This window comes from Aspergillus fijiensis (assembly GCF_003184825.1).
Source record: "Aspergillus fijiensis CBS 313.89 unplaced genomic scaffold BO72scaffold_90, whole genome shotgun sequence".
In the NCBI taxonomy this organism is placed as follows: Eukaryota; Fungi; Ascomycota; class Eurotiomycetes; order Eurotiales; family Aspergillaceae; genus Aspergillus; species Aspergillus fijiensis.
The window spans coordinates 67,627-83,213 of NW_024469066.1; the positions used below are offsets into that span (position 1 = coordinate 67,627).

The 15,587-nt window shown below is 54.6% G+C and overlaps 6 protein-coding genes across 6 annotated transcripts; 4 read left to right on the forward strand and 2 right to left on the reverse strand.

Annotated features, from left to right (window-relative positions):
- Positions 1 to 130: 130 nt before the first annotated feature.
- Positions 131 to 1,256, forward strand: BO72DRAFT_308074 (mitochondrial 37S ribosomal protein uS8m). Its single transcript, XM_040940479.1, has 2 exons — positions 131 to 322; positions 393 to 1,256. Exon 2 carries the CDS (start codon positions 474 to 476, stop codon positions 972 to 974), a length of 501 nt encoding a protein of 166 aa, XP_040795780.1. The 5' UTR covers positions 131 to 322; positions 393 to 473; the 3' UTR covers positions 975 to 1,256.
- A 3,002-nt stretch (positions 1,257 to 4,258) lies between these two features.
- On the forward strand, positions 4,259 to 6,168 carry BO72DRAFT_308171 (uncharacterized protein). The gene is made up of 3 exons (XM_040940480.1): positions 4,259 to 4,741; positions 4,819 to 4,902; positions 4,967 to 6,168. Exons 1-3 carry the CDS (start codon positions 4,614 to 4,616, stop codon positions 5,883 to 5,885), a joined length of 1,131 nt encoding a protein of 376 aa, XP_040795781.1. The 5' UTR covers positions 4,259 to 4,613; the 3' UTR covers positions 5,886 to 6,168.
- A 633-nt stretch (positions 6,169 to 6,801) lies between these two features.
- On the reverse strand, positions 6,802 to 9,293 carry bna4 (kynurenine 3-monooxygenase). The gene is made up of 3 exons (XM_040945966.1): positions 8,973 to 9,293; positions 8,597 to 8,811; positions 6,802 to 8,495 (listed from the first exon to the last, which is right to left on the reverse strand). Exons 1-3 carry the CDS (start codon positions 9,094 to 9,096, stop codon positions 7,302 to 7,304), a joined length of 1,533 nt encoding a protein of 510 aa, XP_040795782.1. The 5' UTR covers positions 9,097 to 9,293; the 3' UTR covers positions 6,802 to 7,301.
- A 318-nt stretch (positions 9,294 to 9,611) lies between these two features.
- BO72DRAFT_453386 (methionine aminopeptidase MAP1) lies at positions 9,612 to 11,137 on the forward strand. The gene is made up of 3 exons (XM_040945967.1): positions 9,612 to 9,827; positions 9,894 to 10,292; positions 10,373 to 11,137. The coding sequence occupies exons 1-3, from the start codon at positions 9,690 to 9,692 to the stop codon at positions 11,033 to 11,035; spliced, it is 1,200 nt and encodes a 399-aa protein (XP_040795783.1). The 5' UTR covers positions 9,612 to 9,689; the 3' UTR covers positions 11,036 to 11,137.
- Positions 11,138 to 11,590: 453 nt separating this feature from the next.
- On the forward strand, positions 11,591 to 13,714 carry BO72DRAFT_416384 (putative MFS multidrug transporter). The gene is made up of 6 exons (XM_040942591.1): positions 11,591 to 11,853; positions 11,908 to 12,165; positions 12,222 to 12,366; positions 12,418 to 12,451; positions 12,510 to 13,183; positions 13,242 to 13,714. The coding sequence occupies exons 1-6, from the start codon at positions 11,647 to 11,649 to the stop codon at positions 13,583 to 13,585; spliced, it is 1,662 nt and encodes a 553-aa protein (XP_040795784.1). The 5' UTR covers positions 11,591 to 11,646; the 3' UTR covers positions 13,586 to 13,714.
- Positions 13,715 to 14,118: 404 nt separating this feature from the next.
- Positions 14,119 to 15,446, reverse strand: BO72DRAFT_441276 (hydroxyacyl-thioester dehydratase HTD2; the record flags this gene model as incomplete). The annotated part of the gene is made up of 2 exons (XM_040943475.1): positions 14,752 to 15,446; positions 14,119 to 14,599 (listed from the first exon to the last, which is right to left on the reverse strand). Exons 1-2 carry the CDS (start codon positions 15,384 to 15,386, stop codon positions 14,119 to 14,121), a joined length of 1,116 nt encoding a protein of 371 aa, XP_040795785.1. The 5' UTR covers positions 15,387 to 15,446.
- Positions 15,447 to 15,587: the final 141 nt, after the last annotated feature.

Sequence of the window (15,587 nt, forward strand, 5' to 3'; positions counted from 1 at the left end):
TGCAGCGTGCAGAAGCCCGGCGGCTACAGAAGTACTACTTCCGATCTTTAATTGGTTGCCGCTTCGGCAACTTCCAAGTTGTGTATAAGGTAGGTGTGCCTTAGGTTTCGCCTGGGGTTCCAGGCATCACACCAGGCACCCACCCGGAAGCCGTGATTTTGTTTCTCCGAAAATTTCATCTGAGCTTCCCGCCGCATCCTCGGAGGTACTCTGGTTACCGCGAACGCGATTGACGACCATACCTTTGGCTGACTGCAGCAGAGCCTAATCATTTTACAATCGCTTCAGTCTTGACGCCGATCCTCGATCTCGTTTCTTGCAGGTACGTTTCGTCCTGGTATTCACCTTGTGGTAGTGCTTAGTGCTGTGTCGCTCACGCTTCTCCCCGCCAGCGGTCTATCCTGCTTTCCCGCACCGTGTATCCTGTCTTGCATTGAGAATCGACCACTGATATTCGGTCTCACGATACAAAAATGTCTCTCTCCAACCTCTCCCACGTGATCTCCCACCTAAACAATGTCACCAAGGCCCGCCTCGGTCTCACCTCGATCCCCAACACCAAGCTACACCTGAAGCTCTGCCTTGCGCTGCAAAATGACGGATTCATCTCTACCGTTGTTCGTGGCGGCCCGACTCCCCCCGCTCCGCATGAGCTCCTTGGCCACCCCAGCTCACAGAACATCGAACCTGTGACCCAAGCCAACGTCGCCACCAGACGCCTCTGGCTCGGATTGAAGTACTGGCGCAGCGAGCCGGTTCTGGGCAAGATGAAGATGATCAGCACGCCAAAACGGAGAGTGACCGCCAAGCTCCCGGATCTCCGGCGCGTGGTCCAAGGCCACAACACTCCCTACCTCGAGGGCCTGCGGTCGCCGGGTGAGAGCTTATACATCTCGACGGATAAGGGCATCATGGAGGCGAGAGAGTGCGTTGAAAAGAAGAGTGGCGGTCTGGTCCTGTGCCGGATCAAGTAAGCTGGGAGGGTGAAGGAGAGCTTCCATGTCTGAGAGTTGCTTGGGCTTTGCATTTTTAATCGGAGTTTGGCCAGTCGCAATGTCTCCTCGCATGCCGTGTATGTTCATATTTTCCCATTATTTGCGACTGCTGGTTGGATACCTTGTATAGTAACATAACTCATTTCCTTTGATGCATTATCTATATTGCTCGGTCGAGCTTCTCTTTATGGGTCGCATCGTGACCACTGCAGGCGATCGAAGTCTGGACTGAGGTGCCTGCTGGTCAGCAGGCACTGTAAGGTGCTCAGTACGCGAGTCGGTCATCCTTCTGATTCCGGGTGTGTATTAGAAGTCATGCGACTGGCGAGCTTCGACCATCGCATGCCATGCACAATTCGGCAGCCATGAGCTGTGAAAACGCTCGCTGAGTTGTTCTAGGTTGTCTCTGGACTATGTATTTAGCGACTTCATTGATCGATAGCATCTAGCATTCCTGCCTCCATGTGCTTGCTAAAGTCACTGCTTTGTCTTCAACCACTTGCGATTCGCCGAATGCAGCCCCAAAGACACGATAATCGACTATGGACCAGTCTGCTGAGATCTCTTCTACCACCATAGTTTGGGATTTTGTTGTTTCTCTGCTTCATTCTGGACAATGGTTCTTTTCTTTTCCTGCTGCTGGGGTAATCTCGAACCCCGTGAGGGGTCGTCTGATTGCAGCTTGCTTTGAAACTAAAGGGACTCTTTCTACGATCGCTTCCAGTCTTATGACTGGGTACATGACAGCGTCTGAACAGTTGTTCATCGGATCGACCCGTCGGGACCGGCTATGTTGTTCTGCATTCTTCATTCCGGCTGTAGCATGCTGTTAATGCCGCAACGTCCTCATCAGCCAGTCTGCCTGTTATGCCCGGCTCGACGGAGGCTCCTTGTCTTGCGAAGCAGCCTAGGAATTTAGTGTCGCTCGATCTCCGCCCATATAGCAGCCAAGCCTATGGGAGTTTGTGGTCGGGAGGTGATGCTGGTGAGATTTCATGGAATGATAGCGTTAGGCCGCCACCAGACGCTCGTAGATGTGGTGCCATTTGAAGTTTTGCCGTGATCGCCGACAGGTCAAGACGATAATTGTATTACGGAGCTCGTGTTGGGTCCCGTATTCGACCTGCGGTGGTTGTTTCCTCGGAACAAATGCGTGTCGACCGAGACTCGACATGCTGCTGACTGACTCGAGCAATGGGAAACAGGTCGTTCCTTGCGGAACGATTTATCGAAGGCTGGCCACATGTAGGACAGTGAAACCGGAAGTTGTAAGAGAAATGACATAAGACAGAGGCTCCAGTTGGGTTTGGCATTAAGCATGGCAGAGGAGAAGTTCGTTGCCCGGGAATCGCACACCCACGAATCAGTTTCGCTCCCTTGTCGGGAAGTTACCTTAGCGACCTCTCGTTGGGTCGCAATAACGTACACCATTTTCATTTTTGAAAACCCCGTACTCCGGCATTGTCTCACCATTGGCGTTTGGATCAATCGATCGGATCATCGGTCAACTTGGATAACAAGAGCTTATTCGTTCCCTTCTCGCGTTTTCCTTGATTCCCGATCACCATCATCATGTTCGAATTGAGGATCTCCTGCTAATGCCAACCTCACCAATACCGGGGTCAATAGGCAATGATGGTTCCGGACACTACCCGTCTTGTCAGGGATTCCAGGATTTCCTCAGTCTAAGATGCCTCCATTCAGTCTTTCAGGATCGGAAAAGCATGGTTTTATAGCCAATAACTCAGTGAAGCTATTGCTGCGTGTCGGTGGCCTAGATGAGCACTGCGGCCGCAAAATGATTGCCCGCGCCAATAGAGGGTTGGCCAACACATCCGCTCTGGGCTTGGGCGACCAGGCGTGCAGCAAGGTGTCTGCCCAACATCCTCGAGGGATCAATGGCAATCAGGTTGAGAACTGCAAGCTCCCCTCCCCACACTCAAACCTCGACTGTTGGGCCGCCACCCGTGTGGTATGGAGCAGCAGTTGATATCTGCTTCCGACCCACCCCTAATTGTATCTCTAGTGTGTTCATTATCATTGCCCTTTGTGCTGTAGAGTAGTCTGCGTGCGCCGTGGTCGTCTTCGAATGCTACATGGAAAGGCTTTCAAAGCAATCTCCCAGCGAGGGCTCGTGGTGGTATTGGTGGAATCAATGCTGGTGGTAAATATGGTCATCTATCATGGCATTCAGGCCAGTGCCTGGATAGATTGCATAGTTATCGGTGGACTGGCATCGAAAGATCTATGAATAGATAGATGGTCAGTGGAGACGGAGACCGTAATGGGAAATTGAAATATCAGGCTGTGGTGGAAATTGGGATTGTACCAGGTTAGCTGGCTAGTTTGCTTGCTTTAATTGCTTGCTTTGATTCAGTGACAATGACTGCTAGGTAGGTACGGAATACCTAGTAGGTACTGTAGTCTGATATTGCTTCAGGGCGAGGCACGCAGGCAGGCAGGCTGTCGGAGGACTGAGGCATCCACTGTGGGCACTTCATTGCCCTTTCCGAAAAGGGATGGTGGCTGCAGTGTGCAATCATCCTCAAACTGTCAACCATGGAGTACACACCGTGCTTCTCCCCACCATCCTATCTCCCCCCCTCCACCCCCCTTTTTTCTTCTTTTGATGCTCTGTATCCAGCCATCCACCCCACTCTAGTCCTCTTCGACGCAAGAGGAGACACTGGAAACGCTGGCGACAGGCAAGACGAAAGAGGGACCAAATGGGATCATCCACTCTGTGCCCAGGAACTCTAAACAGAAGCAGTCTCCCGCGCCAAACTGCCATTGAATACCTAGAACCTGCATTGGGTCGATTGCCTGGATATGTCGTCCTCCCTCCATCGAGTGGATGCATCTTCCCTGCGCAATCCGGCCGATTCTTGCTGCCCAAAACCCTACGCATCACCGAATCCTTCAACTCCTCTTCTCTTACGTTTGGTTTTGACAACCGCGGTTGGGGATGAGATCAGCGCATGAGAGTTGGCGAGAGCCTGCTGATGGGTAGTTTGGCTGCCTCTTGCAGCCGGGTTCATCCATGGCCCTGTACCCCAATATGCCTGTGCAGCTCCCCACTCTCTCTGCTTTTATTGTCGTGAATGCCGCTTAGCTTATTACCATGGTTTAATTATCGTCAACCTAGCCGTGCCGGGCGTCTCTGGCTCAATCGATCCTACTAGCTTGCCCTGTCAATCGAATGGGGCACTGTGGGGTCGAACCTCGATTGGATATGGGTCCGAGATAGATCCTTTGTCGCCGTATATACAACTGACCTATATGACTACCAGTGGGCACGCGGTTGCTCTCTGACAAGGACAGGTTGCCTTCCAGGCTGATCGAGTCTCCCAGTTGCCACTGCTGTGGAGCTCTTCATGTCCTCTCCTTCTTCGTACCTCACGCGGTCCAGAGATAAAAAGCTTATCTGGCGCCTGCAACAAATTGTTCTTGTACCTGCCATTCATTCCAGTCAGGTTATTCTTATAAACGTCTTCTCTATTTGTTGTTAGATTCAGTCTCCGATGGTCTGGACTGACTCGCCACCGTCCTTCACAATTCCACAACCACTCAGCTTCCCAGTACAGTTCGTCACGCCAGTCACTATAGCTTTTCAACTTCATGCCATCTGTTATTTCGCCTCCATTGATCACCATGTCATCGGGCCTTAGTTACTTCTCGCGGGTAACAGGAAGCAGTGGCTCTTGTACGCAGTCCATTGGCAGCGATGATTCTTGGTCCCATCACAGGTTAGCACGAACCGAGACCTTCTGTATCTCGTCTTTGTCAAGACATGTAAGTCATGTGGAGAGCTCACCTTTTGCAGTGGTATTGCGCCCCAGCAGCCACCGATGTATGGGACCCCGAGCGAAAGTCCTATCATTTACCACCCAAGGTACCAATTCATCTTGTATTACCATTCAGCATCCTCTCCAGAAGCATTGTTTACCGAGGGAAAACTCACTCATAAGCAGCTCTACAAGGATGTCACCACCCCGCATTGAACGCGGACCCATGAACGTCCCGAGTGCTGCCGCGAGGGGCCCCAAACCTATTTCACCGGATTTTAACTTCTCTATGCCGTACAGCGGGCTGCCAGTGACTTCCCAGATCAATGCCAATATAGCTGCACCATCAGGAACTTCACTACCACGCCCCGTCCCTCATTATCCGGAGTGGGACCATCCTGCTCGCTTGCCGGCGGAGTCTTTGAGACGGGAATATGACTTTGCCAGGTCTTTCGAGACGCCGGAATACATGGTTGAGAGGAACAGCCGACGGTCTGGTGAAAAGTTCAAGGGCACAACCCGATACCATTCACAGAGAAGACCATCGAACCGGGATGAGTTTGACGGCCCCCATCAATTACTTGAACCTCCCTCTCCGCGTGTGATCGCGGCACAAGGAAGGGACTTGCCTCATCTACCTACTAATCTTGATGTTTCAGAACAAGATCGTATCCTGTCCTCGGTGAACGACCGACTATCGCAGTGCGCGTTTGACTTTGTTGCAAAGTACCAGTTTCCAATCCCACTGGAGCCTGACAAGAGACAGGTGAGAGTTCCCTCAGACCGTGAATGGACTGAGTGGGTATACCTCCTCAAAAGACTGGCCACCAAGCGGCGGATCCCCGCCAGGGTCCTGTATAACGGCCAGATCAAGCAGTTAGTCACCATACTGGAGAACTCCTTGGAGATGCGCCATGCTGCCAAGCATCAATCCAGGCCCATCAAGGACGATCGCAACGTCCTTCAGCTTATCTCCGCCGGCACGCAGGTGGCCAAGATCTTGAAGGATGCCGCTGCAATGGAGTACCTTGACAATCTTTATGTTGACACGGAGAAGCGCATTCAGGACCGGCGCAGTCGCCGAGTGACATTTGCCGGCCCTTGACCTCGGATATTGGATCCTCAGTGATGATATTAATGAGTTTTCCCTTTTGGCAGTGGCCGCGACTCCACCATGTTATAGACCCATCCGGCTGGAAAAAGCCATTCTGCCATTTCCGTCAGGCGTTTCCCTTGTCCATTGGAGGGTAGCCCAAGGAAGTTACTCCCAGGAGCCACGTGCGTTCGTCTCTCATGGACCAGATGGACCCTTTCCCAGTGACTTTGCCGAAGTGGTGAACCTGAACTCGGTCTATACGAGCAAAGCTATGAAACCGGCGGCCGAAATCCAACTAGAGATTCCCATTCCCAGACAATCCTTGGTCTGGGGACTGACTTGGCCTGATGATAACGATGAAACTATGCCGCTACTTGATAAATCGTTACGCGATCAAGAGTATTCACAGCCCTTTGCATCTATTGACTAGGACTCTCTTCTATCCTCCTCATGATTACGGCCTATATGCGTTCTTTTCTTTTCCATTTCGGGCTTTTCTGTTGTTCTTGTGAGAAACAATTTTCGGGTTTGACTTTTCCCTCGGTGACAGCTACTGTCAATCAGCCCGAGCTGCATGTTTCTGTTCACTTTTTCTTGTGATACACCCTTCAGGTGGATTGTGGTGACTTTCTCATTTGCCTGCCTTGCCGTTCTTGCCCTCCTGTGGGTTCAAGTTCAATTTGTCCATGTTGCTGGCTTCCACTCTACCAGCTTTTCTTTGAATATTGAAGGCTCGTGCCTTGGCCTATCAGTGCAAGACCGGCTGTGTCTCTCAGTGCTGAGGCGGAAGGAACTCCTCTTGTGCATCAACATAGACCCGGGGTCACTGAGACTTATCGCAGAACATGGATGTATTTCTTTTTTTCTATCATTCTATTAGTCTAGAAGTCGAGACGGACGCTCGATGTATTGTCTGCTAATGGGTAATGGGTGCGCACAGTAAGATTATGTCTGGAATGTGCGTGACAGAAGGAAGAAGACAAAGCAATCTAGGTGTACTGTACATTTGTGACAGAAGGACATACAGTCAGTGAGCAAGCGAGATAGCCAAGAGGCAGGCGGCGGGGGCCGTGAACGAGGCTAGCCGTCTTCACCAGACTTCCAAGTACCTCAGAGTGTCCAAATAATACGTATCCGATTCTATGGTATGGCTGAAGTGCAAGGCAAAAGTGTGCTGTGCTTCGAAAGGTACGTGATGGTACTGTGCAGAAAACTGGCTTCATCGGGGGGCTGGTGAAAGCATGAATAGGGAATTGCTCATAATTAGACCTCTAGATCAGCATCTAAATGGGGAAGAAAAGGAGAATAATGTTACAGATAGATCACGCAGTCATCAGCATTCCGCAGCAGGAGTCGTGGAGATTTGGGAAGGAACAAAGGCCGGGGAATGAGGGGAGTGGGAAGGAAGCGTCTATAACCGAGAAATCAAAGCCATCCCCTCGCCTCGCGCCAGACATTGCGAAGAACCGCCCACAGCGAGCGGGGAGCCGGCCGTCGCCTCCAGAACTGCAGACCCACCGCCACCGCCGACAGACCGGCCACCAGGGCCGCGGCGCTGAGCCCCAGGCCCAGCAGGCGACCCTGTCTGCGCACGGCCTGCACCACCTCCGAGTACCGCTGGTTGCTGAAGCTGACGCGAGTGTACTGCGTCTGCCAGCCCAGACCGGGCAGGTAGCGGTCCATGGACTCCTCGACGGCCTTGCGCAGCCGGTACAGCGGGGACTTGACGCCCCAGCGCATCTCGAGGAAGTTCTGCTTCGAGAGGTCGTTGATGGCGTGCGTGTCGGCCGCGCGCTGGTCCGTGTAGGCCTGCAGCGCGCGCCGGCGGGCCTCGCGGCGGCGCTCGGGGTCGTCCTGCATTCCCGGGCTGAAGCTGTTGCTGTAGACGCCGTGTCGGTCCAGGATGTCGAACAGCGTCCGGATGTCCTCCAGCCCGGCGTTGAGGCCCTGGCCGTAGAACGGGAGGACGGCGTGCGCGGCGTCGCCGACGACGACGACGCTGGCGTCGTAGTGGTGGGGTTTGCATTTCAGGCTGATGAGGGGCAGGTGCTGGTTGGTCGTGAACTGTTCGTGCAGGGCCTCCGGGGTGATGAGGTCCGGGCACACCCCGGGGAAGTTGGTGTCGAAGAACTCGATCAGTCGGTCGGGGGAGCTGGCCGAGAGGGTGCCGTAGTGGTCGGCGGGCGCGAAGAGCGTGCAGGTGAAGGACCGGTCGGCCGACGGGATGGCGATGAACATGAACTCCTTGCCGGGCCAGATGTGCAGGTGGTTCGGGGAGATGAGGAAGTCGTTGGTCGCCGGGGACGGCGGGATGCGGAACTCGCACCACAGCGTGTCGATGTACTCTTGCTGGTAGTCGACGCGGGCGAACTTCATCATGTGGTAGCGCGCCGCCGAGTGGGCCCCGTCGGCGCCGATGAGGAGGTCGAAGGTCGCTTCGACTTCTGTAGCTTTGTCGTAGGGATTGCTGCCGGGGTCGCGCCGTTCGAACCAGGCCCGGTTGGCGCGGAAGTCGGCCCCGACGAGCTTGTGGTTGAAGAAGAGTCGCACGTTGGGGGTCTGCTCCAACTCATCCAGAAGGGCGTTGTTCAGGGTGCCGCGGTCGACTGCGTTGATTGCCTGATGGTGTGTTGTTAGACGGGAGCTTTTGCTGGATGCTGGATGGGTTTGGTTGAGGGGCATGTTGGCGGGGATGTAAACCATGGAGGGGAGTAACATACTCGGCCGTGAACGTCGTATGCTTGAGCAGCTTCCCAGAGCTTGCCATCTGTCCGGCCGTGGATCATGCGTCCATGCATGGGAATCGAGTCCGCGAGAACCCGATTGATGAGTTCATCGCGGTGCGACTCCCGCATGGCGTTGATGCCTCGCTCCGACAGCGCCAGATTGATAGACTTTGTGAAGTTTAGCGGAATAGTCGCCGGATCACGCAGATCTGTAGGTCATGTTATTGAGCCAAGTCGTTGAGGCTTATGAGAGCGCAGTTATAGATATCGAAGTGGGGTCGATAAGAAGTGGATAAGGGTCGCGATATGGCAGAAACGACGAACGCAGGTGGAAAATGCATCGAATAGAAACAACAGCGACTAAACTCACCTCCGCGTAGCTCATATACTTCAACATCGTCGCCTCGGGCTGCTGCATAGAGAGCTGCAAGGGACCCCACCGGGCCTGCGCCCACGATGACAACTTTTTGTTTGGCAGGTGTGGAATGTGCCATGGCGGGGGGCGAAGTGACGATCAAGGGAGAGTCGAAAAGAGGAAGTCTCACGACAGCTCTTGAAGTAAAGGAGGTAAAAGCCCACAGACCCTAGAGATGTAGGTATACAACCTCAGGCAGTTCTGTGCTTCTGCAGCTCTTGGCTCGAAAAGTCACAGTGTGGCGTGATACAACAGATTACAAATTGAGATGTTGACTGGTTCCAGACTGGTTTTGATGCGTCACAAACTCGGAAGAAGAAAAGACGGCCGGCGGAGCCCCACATGCCGTTTTCTGCCATTCATCTCCTCCAATCAGCCACTATTCTCCGATCTATGTTTCCGAGACACGTGATGTAGACGCGCGCTTCCAGATCAGCCGCTAGACTCTGTCGGGATAGCGGTCCCATGCCCTGCGCTAGACCGTCTTAGGAATGGTACCTAGTTTTCACTTCAGTTCTGCCTGGGTTGGCGGAACGGCGATTGGCGCCGCTCAGCCGCGGGGGATTGTCCCATTTTTTCCCTCTTTGCGCTGCGGAACATTTCCATACCCCTTCGGAAGCATCGCTATTTCTGGTTCTCTACCTCCTTCTCTGCATTCTAGACACTTTCAAGATGACTGCCGAAGTCACTGCCCGGAAATGTATCGGTGTGGATTGCGATAAGAATGCTGGAACGCTACAGTGTCCAACTTGCCTTAAACAAGGGACGGATAGCTTCTTCTGCTCGCAGGACTGTTTCAAAAAGAGCTGGGTATGGATTCCTTTTGCCTCTCTGCGACGCTTGTCCTCCGACTATGGCTAATCCCCTCCTGCACAGAGCGAACACAAGACGATTCACAAGAAGAGTAATTTCCTGAGCAACCTCTTTACACCCAAAGTAGTTTCTGAACCAGATCCAGCCACGGGGCTCTACAACCCCTTCCCTTCCTACCCTTTCGCCGGTGACTTGAGACCCGTATATCCGCTGTCCCCCCGGAGAACCGTCCCCAAGTCCATCCCTCACCCCGACTACGCCAAGGATGGTATTCCCCGGTCCGAGCAGAAGTTCGTTGGTCGTCACAACATCACTATCCTGAACAAGGAGGAGCAGGAGGGTATGCGCAAAGTGTGTCGCTTGGCTCGTGAAGTTCTGGATATCGCTGCACGGGAGATCAAGCCTGGTGTCACAACCGACTACATTGATGAGGTGGTCCACAAAGCTTGCGTTGAGCGTGATGTAAGTGGTGTCATGGTCTGCCAGCGGAGGATGCTACAAAGTGCGTTTCTTGAATGACCTTCGAAACTAATGCGGCCTAGTCCTACCCCTCGCCGCTCAACTACGTCAACTTCCCCAAGTCGGTATGTACCTCAATCAACGAGATTATTTGCCACGGTATCCCCGATCAGCGCCCCTTGGAGGACGGCGACATTGTCAACATCGACGTGACCCTGTACCACAACGGCTTCCACGGCGATATCAACGAGACCTACTACGTCGGCGACAAGGCCAAGGCCAACCCAGACGCCGTCCGAGTGGTGGAGACCGCGCGAGAGTGCTTGGACCAGTCCATCGCGCTGGTCAAGCCCGGCATGCTGTTCCGAGACCCCGGTAATGTGATCGAGAAGCACGCCAAGTCCCGCGACTGCAGTGTGGTCAAGAGTTATTGTGGTCACGGTATCAACCAGCTCTTTCACTGCGCTCCCAACGTTCCCCACTACGCAAAGAACAAGGCGGTCGGCACGGCCAAGCCCGGCATGTGCTTCACCATCGAGCCGATGATCAACCTGGGTACTCACCGCGACCGTACGTGGCCGGATGACTGGACCAGCTCCACTGCCGATGGCAAGCTGTCCGCTCAGTTTGAGCACACGCTGCTGGTGACGGAGGATGGCGTGGAGGTCCTGACCGCTCGCCTGCCGGACTCGCCTGGTGGCCCCATTCCCATCCCCGTGGCTGAGGAACCCAAGACAGACGCATGATTTTCATTGTTGTCAGAGAGATAGAGTAGAGCATTCATGAAGAGATTCTGTAACGTCCATGTAAACGAATCGGTGTGTTTTTCTGTCCTTTGAATATCGGCGTCACTCCTTTGGAATTGTGTTACTTGGAAGACATGCATAGCCACAACTATTATGATCAACTTTCCCTTTATTCTCATGGAGGTACCTATGATACCATGGATCTCGGTCGTCTCTCTACAGCATGGCTTCACTTCCAACCCCAACCGGCCCGAACAACAACCTCGGCGATGGATGGGGCGGTAGATGGATAAGGAGCAGAACCAATACATTAATGATGATAGCAGATAAGTAATGGCAGGCGGATAACCTCCGACGGTCGGACCTTAATTGGGAATAGTAGCGCATCTTATCACGATTAGGGCCTCAGGCAAAGTGGGGGTGGCAGCCTGATCCGCCGGTGATTTGTCAGGAATGGGTGGGGAGGCTTATCAGCACGTGAGCAGCACTATGAAGCACCTCATAGTCCAAAAGCCTCCCTCGTCTCATCTTTTTTCCTTTCCTGTTCCTGCAATTCATGCGCATATTGGCTTGCTAGTCTCTGACCAGTGGAGACAGTGCCGGAGTCAACGATGCCAGCGGAAAGAACCCCGACGGAGACATCCCCGTTGCTGGGCTCTCAAAGTAACACTCAATCCACAGGGACTATCTCCAATATCGGCGATGTTGAGGCTGGCACCCAACAGCTCCCCGCGCGGGACGAGGAGGAGAATCAGACCAAACTTGCGTCGGAGGCACGCCCAAATCTGAAGTATATTCTGCCCGCTATCTCTATAGGGGTATGTATCCTTGCTTGTTATTCAAATAGACATAGTGCTAATGCATCTGGCTAGATTTTCCTGTCTGCGGCCGATCAGACCATCATCATGGCTAGTTATGGTCAAATCGGTAGCGATCTCAAGGCCCTGAATCTGACAAATTGGATCGCCACTTCGTATTTCTTGACTCTGACTTCATTCCAACCTCTCTACGGGAAACTGAGTGACATTTTTGGTCGCAAAACCTGCCTGTTGTTTTCCTATGCCATTTTCGGGATCGGCTGTCTGTTCTGTGGTCTTGCGCAGGATATCAACCAGCTCATCGCTGCACGCGTAAGCAACCCTGCTCTTCTGTACTCGCTAGATGCTAATCAGTAACCCTACAACAGGTTTTCCAAGGTGTCGGAGGCGGCGGTATGACGACTGTAGTGAGCATCCTCATGAGCGATATCGTGCCTCTCCGCGAACGGGGTGTGTGGCAAGGGATCATCAACATGATTTACGCGACCGGTGCTGGAGTTGGCGCACCTCTCGGTAAGACATTCGCGCTGCTATCTTGTGCTTTCGTCTGACCGGTCACTGCAGGTGGCATCTTGGCCGATTACATCGGCTGGCGATGGTGAGTCCACTTTCTTGTTTCAGACCAACAAACCAGACCGCTTACCCTATGTCACCAGGGCATTCATCGCGCAGGCACCCCTCTGCGCCCTTGCTTTCGTCGCCGTTACCGTAATGCTTCACCTGCCGGCCGTGGAGGATAGTCACTGGCGGACGAAACTCGGGCGCATCGACTTCCCTGGGGCGATCGTTCTGGTGGGAGCGGTGTTCGGGTTCCTCCTGGGACTGGACCGCGGCAGCAACGTCTCGTGGACGATCCCGATCACGGTGATCTCGCTGAGCGTGTCCGGGGCGCTGTTCGTGCTTTTCGTGGTGGTCGAGTGCTTCTACGCGGCCGAGCCCTTCGCGCCGGGCCACATCATCTTCAACAAGACCTTCTTCGCCGCCTACGGCTGCAACTTCTTCAGCTTCGGCGGCTGGATGGCTGCCCTCTTCTACATCCCGCTGTACTTCCAGGCCGTCGACGGCGTCTCGGCCACGGTCGCGGGCCTGCGCCTGCTGCCCAGCATTCTCGCCGGCGTCAGCGGCTCGCTCTTCGCCGGCTTCGTGATGAAGTGGACGGGCAAGTTCTACTGGCTGACGGTCTTCGCGTACGCGCTGCTCACGCTGGGCCTAACAATCACCACCCTCGCCTCCGGCGGTGCGTTCGAGAACACCATCGTCATGGTCCTGGGCACGGTCTTCTGTGCCTTTGGAAACGGCATCGGCGTCACTTCCACGCTGATCAGCCTAAGTAAGCCAGCCCTGTATCCCTCATCCCCCGGAGCTCACCGCTAATCTGTCTGGAATAGTCTCCAACGCAACCCCCGAGGACCAAGCCGTCGTAACAGCTTGCTCGTACCTCTTCCGCTCGCTCGGCTCCGTCATCGGCCTCTCGCTCTCCTCGACAGTCGTGCAGCAGGTCCTCCGGGACCGGCTGCAGTGGGCCCTGCGCGAGAGCGACGACATCGACCGCATTGTGGCCGGCGTCCGCCAGAGTCTGGATTTCATCAAGACGCTGGATCCCGCCGTGGCCAGGGTGGTGCGCAGCTGCTACGGCTGGGCGACCAACAAGAGCTTTGCCTTTGTGGTGGGGGTCGTGTTTTGCTCGTTTGTGTCGAGTTTGTTTATTCATGAGAAGAGGTTGGCGAGGTGAGGTGGGCTGGGTTTGCTTGTCCGTGGGATATGGTTGTTTCACGGTCTCTGGGGATGGAGGGGGATGGTTCTGAGGTATGCCTCTGGCTATGTTTGTTGAAAAGTTTGGTTTGGTCTTCTTAGCGTGAGGAAAAAGGGGGGTTTAGGGGTGAGGGGCTTTGGTGGTTAGAGGGGGCTAGAGTTACTGTCATGCTTAGATGGGTTCATGAATATGTCTAAATTATAGAGGATATGATGTCGTACAAAGCCTGCAAGTTATTTACTGTATCTGGTGGCCATCGGCGGGAGTCAGAGATCAGGAGGTGTCTACAGATGGAATCACGGTGCTCGAGAGCTGGTAGCTAGCTTCGACCCAGCCAACATTTCAGACCTCTAAAGCTCATCCTCTGGTGACACACCAGAACGCAATGCCCACAGAGCGCCTACATACTATATACATGGACGGAAGAAATGCAGGCGCAGGTTCCTCATCCACCCCCTCCATTACTTATGACTTATATACTATCCTCAAAACTCCCGAGGAATCAGAAGCATCTACCGAATCTCAGCCTTCATAGCCACCACCTCCCCCGGCCCCAGGATCTGGACCCGCCCCATCCCATCCGCCCCCTCCTCATCCAGCACCACCCGATACTCCTCCTCGACATAAAGCGGACTCGTCGCGCGGTAGCTGATCCTCTCCGGCAGCGACAGTTCTCGGGAGGATCGCGTATCGCGCCACAGATCCAGCATGGCAATCAGGTTCAACGGCCCATGCACCACGATATCCCTATGGCCCTCGACCTCGCGCGCCCACGGCGTCGAGTAGTGGATCTTGTGCGGGTTGAAGGTCAGGGCCGAGAACCGGAAGAGCGTGACGGGGGTCTGGCGGAGGGTGCGCGTGTGGGTTTTTCCGGTTGTCGTGGTGGTGGTGGTAGCTGGCTTGGGGAGTTCGGTTGTGGTGGGTGGTGGTGGTGGGGTGGCTGTTTGGGTTGGTGGTAAGGGGGAGGTTAGGGCTTTGCGGAAGATCCAGTTCCTTTTTTGGCCCTTTTTGGTTAGTTGGTGTTGCTTTGAGGGGTGGGGCGTGGGGAGGGAGAGGGGAGTTGAAGGGCGGCGCGGGAGATTTTGGGGGACTTTGTGCAGAGGAGATTATAGGGAGATTGGGGTCTGGGGTTGGGCGAAACGCACCTCCGATCTACAACCGCGATTCCGTCCTCATTGCGGAACTCCTTCTCCACGCCGACCACGATCATCTCTTCGCCCGTCTTGCCGATGACCTTGGGCGAGGCGCTCAGCACCCGCGTCGTCTCGCGGACCTCCTGGCCCACTCGGAGGAGGTTCGGTTGGCCGGTCGTGGCGTCCCGCGGCCATTGCACCTCCCCGCCGGCCCACATGCGGCGGGTGAAGGGGGCGGCGGGGTTGTAGGAGGTGTCGGTGCCGTCGATACCGAGTTCGGTTTCGAGGAATGCCGGGGTGAAGTAGACGAGGTGGTAGCCGGCCGGGAGTGGGGTGCCCGTGGGGAGCGGCGTGGAGGCGTTGGACAGGGATGGCGAGTCCGGGAAGAGAGAGGGCCGGTTGAGAGTGAGCGAAAGGAGCTGGAGTTGGTTGGCGTCGAGGACTTGCGTGCGGGTTTGTGGGCCGAGGGATTGGAAGCGCGAGAGGAAGGCTGTTGCAATGGCGGATGCGGAGGTGGAGGTGGAGGTGTTGGATTCCGTGCGGAGAGGGTGGTGGATGGAGAATTGGCGGCTGGGTCTTGCTTTATCGAGGCAGTTGTTGATCTGAAGGTATCGGAGCGAGGGACATCGTGTCATGGAGAAGGACATGGTGGAAAGTGAGCAAGTCGTGGGGTTGAGTGCTTTTGATGTTGTGGAAGAAAGAATGAGGAATGGGGAGCAAGTGGAGAGATCTCCAACTGGATTCCGCGGGGAGAGCCATTTTATACCTCGGTCTCAATGGGTCTTTCCGAGACCGGGCACTTTCCGAGTAGCCGATATGCTCGAGATCAGCGTTTGACCTGGGTACGA